The sequence below is a fragment of the Lissotriton helveticus genome, chromosome 1_1, assembly GCF_964261635.1.
Source record: "Lissotriton helveticus chromosome 1_1, aLisHel1.1, whole genome shotgun sequence".
NCBI lineage: Eukaryota > Metazoa > Chordata > Amphibia > Caudata > Salamandridae > Lissotriton > Lissotriton helveticus.
In genome coordinates, this window is record NC_136057.1 from 1,516,129,741 (window position 1) to 1,516,139,529 (window position 9,789).

General features: G+C 44.3%; 1 protein-coding gene across 2 annotated transcripts in view; it reads left to right on the forward strand.

Moving 5' to 3' along the window:
- Positions 1–9,202, forward strand: part of PRRX1 (paired related homeobox 1) — a 442,220-nt gene extending 433,018 nt beyond the window's left edge. Inside the window, exon 4 of one of the 2 annotated variants that reach the window (XM_078658485.1) lies at positions 8,694–9,202. In XM_078658485.1, coding sequence (XP_078514611.1) covers positions 8,694–8,832 — 139 coding nt within the window. In that variant the 3' untranslated portion in view covers positions 8,833–9,202. The remainder of the gene's footprint in view (positions 1–8,693) is intronic. The other variant, XM_078658491.1, reaches the window with a different exon arrangement.
- The last annotated feature ends 587 nt before the right edge of the window (positions 9,203–9,789 follow it).

Here is a 9,789-nt window from a genome sequence, read left to right on the forward strand (position 1 = left end):
ATGGAGAGAGCGCCATGTATCCGACTGATATCAGAAATTGCAGCACGGACTTTACGCATGTGTTGAAAAGCGCCTTGTCTGGTAGTATCCTGTTGATAGTCCATGATACAATTAAAATCTCCCATAATAATGAGTTCCCCCTCCCACCCCAAGAGCTCAATATTCAATTGGTCAAATAAAAAATCATCATCAATGTTTGGTCCATAAATCACACAGAGAGTGTATTTAGAATGCCCTATAAGTACTTGCGCGATAGCCCACCGGCCATTTTTATCTAAGGCAGTTTTAAGCGTTTCTATTCTAAATCATCTATCCTTCAGGATAGCAACTCCTCTAATTAATACTTGTTGAGTAGAGCATAGTATAGTATCATAACCTAAGTGGTTAAATAACTTCCTATCTTTATAGGCAATATGCGTTTCTGATAGGAAAACTAACTGAGGGTCGTAAAGTCTAAGTTCTTCAGAGACGAGTTATCTTTTATTCTTGCTATTAAGACCGGAAACGTTCCATGCTAAACATTTTAATTTACACATTACAAACAGAAATTACACCAATTCTGCCATTCTGCTCACTAGAAATCCATAAAAATGTCTTCCCATCATTTTGATCGATTTTCCAAATTTCCCAAATCGTGCTGTTGCTTTTAACATTAACAACAGCACGATTTGGGAAATATTATATTTATTATTATTGCTAGCATTCCTTTTATTTTTGTAGTATATTCTGCATTAAAAATAATGAACCGTCCCATTGGCTTGTGAATGCCAGACCTATTGACTTTGCCAATGATTGGTTTGTTTGGAAGCACACAGTACCAGCAAGGTCTCCTCACTGAAAACCCTGAGAGGAAGGCATCTGCTGCAGCGATCTCTGTGCATCGAGCACATATCCTGGTGTAGCAGTAAGTTAACTTTGATGATAAATGCACTGGCTGGAGAGACAACTGTGATATCTCTGGTCACAGATTTAAATAATTATAAAACAGCACAGTGAGTTCATGTGCTTTCTTAAGTGCGTAGCGTCAATTGCTTAGTTCACAGATTCCAGATTTCTATTTATTGAAGATTGCTCGGCGTGTTAATGGGGTCTTGTGTTTCCTGCAGGTCATGTGTCACAGTCTTGGTAAAATAGCTGAAAAGCAATGACACCGCTCCATGCAATATATTCAGGGAATACGTTTCAAACGTATGCGTTTCAACTCAAGCTTTGCTTCTTGTAATGTGGATGACATTTGGAAGTAATGTTGGGTAGTACTAACACCTAGCTGCTGAAATGTATTGTATACTTTATGAGGTTCTTTTCAGTCTACGTATAAACACTGCTGAGACAGCTGATATTGTCACAGAGCATGCACAGGCCCTCCCATCTTGCATACATATTGCGTTTGAGATTGAAAGTTAAGAACTTTCAGATCTCAGTTCATCTCTCGGTAATTTGTGAAGTGACGTGTTGCTTTTGTTTATTTAGTTTGACCTGATGACAAACTTTAGACTCCACCTCTGCTCGCTAAGAGCTCTAACTGCTTCGAGCCAGGACACCACTCAAACAAAGGGTGTTGATCACTGTCTAGGGAAGACTTTGAATGGCCTCTCCAGGCTGCTGAACCTCACAGTGAAACACACACGCACCTTGGGCTGAGCCCTCTGCTCGGCCTCCAGGTGAACAGACTGCACCAGTACACAGAAGGGGATGCTTCTATTGCTCCGGCTCTAACCCCAGATTCATCTCAAGAATGGCTGCTGGATCCGGAATCTGGCTGGATCCCTCTCTGTTCCAGCCCTGGTCAATCCAGTCCTGACCGTACACACTTACTGATCAAAACAAATCCTCCAGCGGCGGTGCGTCCATTGGGGCGTTTGAGCGTTGCCCCACCAACCAATGCGCACCGCCATCAGAAACTTCACCGGCCGCACCAGATAACGGGTTGTTGTGAGCGTGCGTGCTCACGCTGCTCAGCAGTGCTACTGGCGCTGGCGCGCATGTTTGCTTTCGGGCTGGTCATTTTTCTGACCAGCCCGAGCATGCGCAGTAGACTCCCCCTTGGGAGACCGAGGGTTGCCTCATGCCGCAGCCCCGGTCTCCGAATGGGGCAGGGAGTTACGCTGCTCCACAGCCAATCCTGGATCTTCCGTCGAAGACTGCCTCAGTGCTGGGAGGAATGAGCAGAGCAGCAGTTTGATGCCTAGCTACTATTAAACAAATTGTGTGATCTGTGGCACACCCTCAGCTGTACCTCGGTTCCCCATTTAGCCAAAATTTGGAGCGCCCAGCAGAGACAACTATCAGCGCTGATGTACAACAACATTCATTCTGAGATGCTGCATTTTGTTGTTTGCCGTTTATATATTGCACAGTTGCCCATTAATATGGCATCGCAGCGCTAGTTGTACAGTTCTGATCGGAACTGTACTGACCGTTCAGCCCATCCGCTTTCTGGCAACTTGCCAAGTCGCAAGAATAGTACGTGAAAATCACTGTTATTGCTTTAGAGATACTGCCCCCTCACACCAGGGGGGAGGGAAGGGGGCTGTACCCTGGACAAAGAAACCAGATGTACTTCCTCCTGATCTGAGGAAGGCTTCGACCTGCGAGCATGGCAGACATGTGTGTCTCAGGATTCGTGTCTCTGCCCCCAATGCTGGTGAAATAAACCCCCACAAGCCAGTAACTTGGAAATTATCTTGACTTCGAGTAGATCATTTGCATAAATGTAGAACAGATGTTTCCTAGGGGGTGACCCAGCTATACGCAAACCAGTCTTCACCCTGCTCCAAACGGAACAGTCCAGCATGAACGGCCAAGCCAGTTTATACATAAAGACAATTTTTTCGGGGGTGGGGGGGTGGACGGGTGTTTGTTCAGGTACGCGCGCTACGCCCACCACTTTCAAATGTCACCAGCCGCCACTGAAATCCTCTGATGTGTTAATTGACATGGAATATGGGATGGGAAAACCTGAAATTGTAGCCAGGCCGGGCATATTTAAAGATCACATTTGATTAAAAATGTACAAGTGAATGTCTGCAGATTTGCAAGGGGAAGAGCAGAGCCCATGCAAACCTGGCATCACAGCACATTTCGAAGAGTAAATGGTCTTGAGTTGACTTGTCTTGATCATACAAATGTTTCCTACACTTAAGGCTCTGCAAACTCACCGGATCTGATTCAATCAGTTTATCTATTGTTCACAAATTGATTCATTTCCATTGCAAATTTAAATTGTGCATGAGTGAAATATGCCTCATCATAAAAATAAAAAAGGTGTTAGTCCTGTACATTAATGTGTTTTGGAGTAAGTTACTCTACACATGCTTAAACTATGCATGTGAAAAGTGAACCAAATGGATGTATTTAATAAATAATAAAATCATTGCATTATAGACTATAAACCCTTTAGAATTACAAATAAGGCAGTTTCCCTGTAGGTCAGGCTTTACAAACGTTGAAATTTACATTGGTGTACCTTATGATGTTTAGATTGATACTATGATTAAAGGGTCAATCAAAAAGGAGGACTCACATTAGGAGTTTGGATGACCTGAGCATCCACTCGCAAGCTGGTACGAGAAACACAAGCTCAGTGAGGGTAATCAAAGACTTGATCCTTTAATCTTTAATTTCTGAGCATGTTGGGAGTAAGCAGTTATGTTTTTTAACACAGTGTTGTGCTCTTTTTTCTATTGATCTAGAATGGTGTGTCCAACTCTGGTGCTGTGGCGAGTTGTCTAGCCCTGAAGAATTTGCCTAAGTCTGTAGGCAATGAAACATGTTGGCATGTGAAATTGGTATGCTTGGATAGCAACCAGCACACATTTTTAATTTGACAGTTCACTCCTAGTGAATAATAAAGTAATTGTGAGAAAGGTGTGCCTGTCAATTTTAATCACACTTCGTCACCAGTGTACTTAGTTGCCACTCTATTGCGCTTGCACAGTCTAATTTCTTTTGTTTGGACACTGTTTTCTTTTTGAGACAAAGTGACCGCCGATGATGAGAACAGTGGGCTTATCTGGTGAGTACCTGCCAGTTACCCTTTGGTGGTTCGCCCGTGAGGGGTCACTTTGTCTTTCCACATTTTTTTCACCAATATTTGGCGTTGACTGTTTATTAAGAAGCTGATTGGTGTACTGAACAGATTGAGTAATGCGCAAAACATTATAAATCAGTCACCATTTTCCTTTTGGAGGACTGTCAGTGGAAAAAGGGCTTTTTTAAGTAATAGGCAAAAGAGTTTGCAAACAACCACGAAAAAAGAATAGGGTTTTTTTGCTAAAAAATAAAAAATACAAATTTATGTGATGTACACACTTCGCAGAGTAGGAAACCAAAGCGACCAACATACTCTATCTTAGTACAATTTGCCTTAGAGAACGGGTTTACTTGTGTATGTGTAAGCCTTAGCGAACCAGAAATCCCAGTTCTAACATTGGTGATCAGCGGTGAGGATTAGGACTTGTGTTTGCGCAGTACCACAGCGACAAATGGCTACATTACAAAGCTCTGCATTTTAGATAGTCACATGTTTTGGGGATTATTGTTTTTGATTTTGTTTTTCCTCAAGAGTGTCATTTTTAAATGGTGTTCCTGCGCGTTTATGTTTAGTGGCAGAAGAGAGAAAATTACAGGGGGAACGCCATTAGATAGGGAGTCTCTTGCTGGCTCCAGTGCCCAATCCCTGTTCCTGTCCCCAGAGGTGTGGGTATATATGAGAGAGGGGGTGTGGAGGAAAAAAGGCTAGCTCGGGAGGGTGGTTGTCCCCTGAATGTAGTGTGTGTGTCTGGATTCCCCAGAGATGGTAGGATCCAGTTGTGGCAGCAAAAATGTGTCCTGTGCATGAAGTCCCATTCCCAGTTCCCAGAGTATGGTGCCGGGTGCTCAGTAAGAGGGGTACAGTCTGAGAGTCAGGGGCAGTGAGGAACTGCCTCACCATTCTGGAGGGGGTGTGTGTGGATGAGTGGTGTGTTGCACTAGAGGAATTAGTGTGAGTTCTTTGTTTGATAAGAAGCTTGCACGGGAGGTGTACCTCTGGTGGTGTGCGGAAGGTCCTGCAGAGGCCCTGGAGGAGTAGGTGTGAGTTCTTTGTTTGACCAGAAGCTTGCACGGGAGGTGTAACTCTGGTGTGCCCGAGGTCCTGCAAAGGCACTGGACGAGTGAGTGTGAGTCCTTTGTTTGATAAGAAGCTTGCACAGAAGGTGGACCTCTGGCGGTATGCTAGAGGTCTTGCAGAGGCATTGTGGAGTGATGCCAACAGGATTGACTTGTGTATCTTCTGGTCCTGTGTGGGAGAAGAGGTTCATGTGTAGCCCAGCTAGGTCCCAGTAGAATGGGAAGGGTTGTAGGGGCCCATGTCCTGTCTCTGAGGAGAAGGAGTGGGAGGGACTGCTTGTCTCCATGTGTCCGAAACCCTGTCTCAGGGCCTGGAGGGTTCCCTAAGGGAGCACCAGGTCGGAGGCCTAGGCTGTACTTACAGGTCATTTGAGGAGGATCTTCCTGTGTCTAGAGGACGGGGAGTTTCTGTAACCAGAACTCCGGCGCTCCTGGTGTTGGGCAGTACCGCTCATAAGTGGAGGGTGCAGAAACCTGGTTGAGGAGTGAGAGGAGGACAAAAACCCCAGTAGGAAAGCCAGTGGTTTAGGGGCCAGCCAGAAGGGCTGAGCCATCCGTGAGTGACCATCGTGATGCCATTTCTGTTCTGAGGCAGGCAGACTGTCGCACAACACATTAGTGATGTGTCACCCTCAGGAGGGGCTTGCGTGCTCCCCGTGAAGTCCTGGTTTGCTGGGCATTCCCTGAGGAGGGGAAAGCCAGGTTTGGGTTGTAGCCTGACTTGAAATACTTGACAATCAAAGTCTCATCCCTAGGCTCATCCCTAGAATAGCTTGATCACTCAAGTCGACATTTATACAAACCCAAGCCACCTTTATTTGTCTACTCCATCCTGGACTCACACTTTGGTTGATTTTGCACCTCATCTAATTGTTCAAATCTATGAGCCCTGAGAATTTTCCCAGTCTTCCTGCTCCTCATATCCATTCTGTCTCATTTCTCTTCCACCTTCCACTCCATGTTAGATATGGGGTAGCAACCATTACATGCATGTAAAACCCTAAAAACCTTCAATAATTAGGGATATAATTACATTACAGAAGGTGGAACACTTTTATCAGTGGGCAGAATTGGTGCCCTACTCTCAGTGGTGTCGGGAACCCCCCGCTCCAGCAGCTTAAGCGTCTGGAGGATGCTTCTGCACCTCACCCACAGAGTACTTTGCGTCAAACCAAGTTTAGCTTGTCACTATGACACAAAGCTCCTCCTGCTTGGTCGCTCGTTGCAGTGCATTTGCTTTATGGGGTTGTAGTCCACAGGCCTGTGCCTCTTTTTGGAGGCCTGCCTGTTTAGAATTACAAGCTCTAGAGGTCCTCCAAGGGTCGTTTGGTCTCCCTAGAGAGATATTGATACAGGATCCAGGACAGCTCAGCCATGGCCAGTTTATTGGGGCTGAGGAGCCACATCACCTTACCTTTTGCCCCTTGCGATCAGTGCATGTCAGCCTGAGCAAAGGTCGGCCTGACAGACACTGTTCAATTTCAGGTCAGGCAGCCAGGAGCCGGGACATGTGTAAAATGTGCAGGCTCCTGGCTGCATGAGCTAAACTTTGCTGAGCTGAGAAAGTCACAGCTCTTGTGGGCGTGACCTACTCTGCTCAACAAAGGTCCTTGAGGTCCTCCCCCTCAGTGACGAGAAGTAGCGTCACTCATTGCCTCACACCTCGGCACTTCAGTTTTAAGCCCTGAAACGCCCAGGGCCCAGTAACAATCGGTGACAATTAATCACAGAGTGGGGTGGGGCAAGCAGTCTCACTGACCCCAATCCACTCTGTGACGAAGTAGGGACTGCTGCCTTCCCTTAGGTCAGCCAATGAACAAGGCAGCATTTCCAAGCCCCCTGGGACCTCCGAGGCAGAGCTTGCAGGTAAGTGTTATTTTTGTTGTTGCATTGTTTGGTGCGTGTATGTTTGAATATTTAGTAATTAGTGTTGTGAATGGATGTGTTTGTATGAGCACACATTTGTAAATGCATGGTTGTGAGTGTGCATGTGTGGGCGTGTCTCCCGCCCTCCCCCTCCCTTCTACAATTGACGGCCACCACTGAAACAGCTTACATGGTCTTGGTTTGTATTGCCGACATCTTTGCTCGGTTTTGACCCATAGGCGCGAGCTGGAAGCAGGAGCATGGTGGGTACTTTAGCCCACCCAAAACAGACATGCTGGAGTTCTGAAGGTGAATTAGTGTTCTCTTATCACTTTTGCTGTAGATTTTGAGATAGAAGTCAAATGTCTTCTGGCAAATCGATGTTTATTATTTTAAGGTGCAGCTCTGTGTCTACTTTTCTTTGACTGCAAGGCGTGTGGATGTTTAATAGTAAACAATTTAACAATTGCACTGGTGTGAAAGGAAAGGCTTTTTGGGTGTCATTCTTTTCATCACACAAAATGTAAAAACCTAACGAAGAACTACTATGCATCTATTTCAGAATGTATTAGCAGTCAAAAAAGCCCAAATAAGTGTTTTTATTCAAACTGTGATGAAAACATATTTTAACAAGATCAAAATACATCAATACTTGGTGTTGCATAAATGACAAATATTTGCAGAAAATCAATTTCCACATATCATTTCCAGTAATATATAGTTTTATGAGTGAAATGACTGTACAGATAAGTGGCCATTTCAATGCACTGTGGCGGATGCATCCTAATTGGAGGCACGGTTCCTCCGCCCTTGTGGCGGACGGTACCGGCCCCCGACAGGATGGCGGACGGACTTGGTCCGTCCTCCATCCTAATGGACCTCTATATTATTTACTTTTTTTAAGAACAACAGAAATGCATATAGCTCCCAGTAGAAAGTGTTGGAACGCCATTTATACCTTTCAAAAGTAATTTCTCAACCAAAGGGTATTCATATTCTTCTTCCCCCTTATGGAAGAAGAATACCGAACAAATCATTTTTCTAATGTACTGCTTTTTTAACAAAAAATCATTTTTAGTCCGAAATTTGTAAACAACTGTCACAAATCAGAGGTACAACACTCGTCGACACTAGTTTAAAGTTAATTCAACTGTCCAGAAGGGAGAAGGATTGAAAAAATGAAGGGTGAGAGGGGAGAACAGGGCAAAAAGGAGGGTTGTGTGGGAGAGAAAGAAACAAATCGGCGGAGTAAATAGAGGTAATAAGAGAGAGGAAAGAAAATGGAATGGAGAGATGAGGAGAGAGACATACGTGCATAGAAGTTAAATATTGAGCAACAAAGGGAAGATGGGAGAAGAAAACCTAGTAGTAAATAGGAAGGAGGCAGGCCAGAGAGGTGATGAGAAAGGGACGGTAAGACAAAAGGAGGAGTAAAATGAAGAGAGCGGCAAAAAGAGAAGGCAACTTGGGAAGGGGAGGAGAGTGTGAAAGGGAGATGAGAGAGAGGGAGTGCTCATAGATGTAAGTGAGAAGAGAAAACATAGGAAATATGAAAGGATAGCCCTCATAGAGAGAAACGGACACTCTCGCAACAATTCAGGATGGGGGGTCCAAGTGTTTTTTCTTTCTGACTATTCCGCTGCCTACTCTGCTATACATTTTATTAATGAGACGGAGCCTTTAAATTGTGCTAATCTGTTTTTTACTTGCCTTCACAGTGCCATCGCTACTTACTCCCCCCCTTGTGCCAACGGTGGTCCTGACCAGGGTGTGAACATGGCCAACAGCATTGCTAACTTGCGACTGAAGGCGAAAGAATATAGTTTACAAAGGAACCAAGTGCCAACAGTCAATTAAAAACAAAGCCAACGAAGAGAAAAACACTGTTCATCTTGCCTTAAAAAAACAACAGTAAGAGGAATAATAAACGGACAAAATACAGACATGCAAGGTGGAAATAAATAATGGAATATAAATAATACTTAAATATCTATCTTAGTTTGGGACAAGCCACCTGCTATCCGCGGCCGTCTTCCTACATGCTTTGCTAGAATTGCTATTAGCGTCTTTGCCTTTGTAAACACCTACTTGGGGTTTTTGTGAAAGTCACGAAAATTTCAAACGATGTTCAATATGATACACATGGAAAAATGACACCGTCTTCTGAGGACTCATACTGCGTGCTACTCACACCACCAAACAAATGCAAGAAACGTGTCGGGCTTATCCATGGTATTCCTCCATGGCAGACAGGTCGTCATAGTATTTGTCCATAGAGATTTCTTCTGCGCTTCAAGTTTCGTCCGGTGTAACATACTCACACATTGTTTCACGTGACTAAGGTCTTATATGGATGTAGGAATATTTGTTAAAAGTACTGTGTTTTAATGGCAGACCAACCATGTATATAGGAGACGCGTCACACTTATTCAAAACAGTATTTTATTAATTAGACTGTTATTTCTTAGACTATCTTTAATATGCAAGCATGTTAGTTTGACTTTAGAGTTCAACTAGGGTAGACTGCACAGAGTAGAGGTAAAGCAAGTGACAATTCTCTCTCGAACGTCAGCTGCAAAATGTTGAATAGCTAATTGTGCTAAATGATTTATTGCGGACATCTGAGGCTAAAGCACGCGCTCGTTGTTCTATCCATTAAGAGGGAGAACACTGCATCCATCAGCGGGCTCGGTCCAGCTGGTAGCGCTCTCTGCATTGTCTCAACATTCTACATTACATAGTTCTAATGCAAAGGAAAGAGACGTGCGAAGAGTGACTTCTGTTGTGATGGGCGTAAAACAATAAGTCGAAATG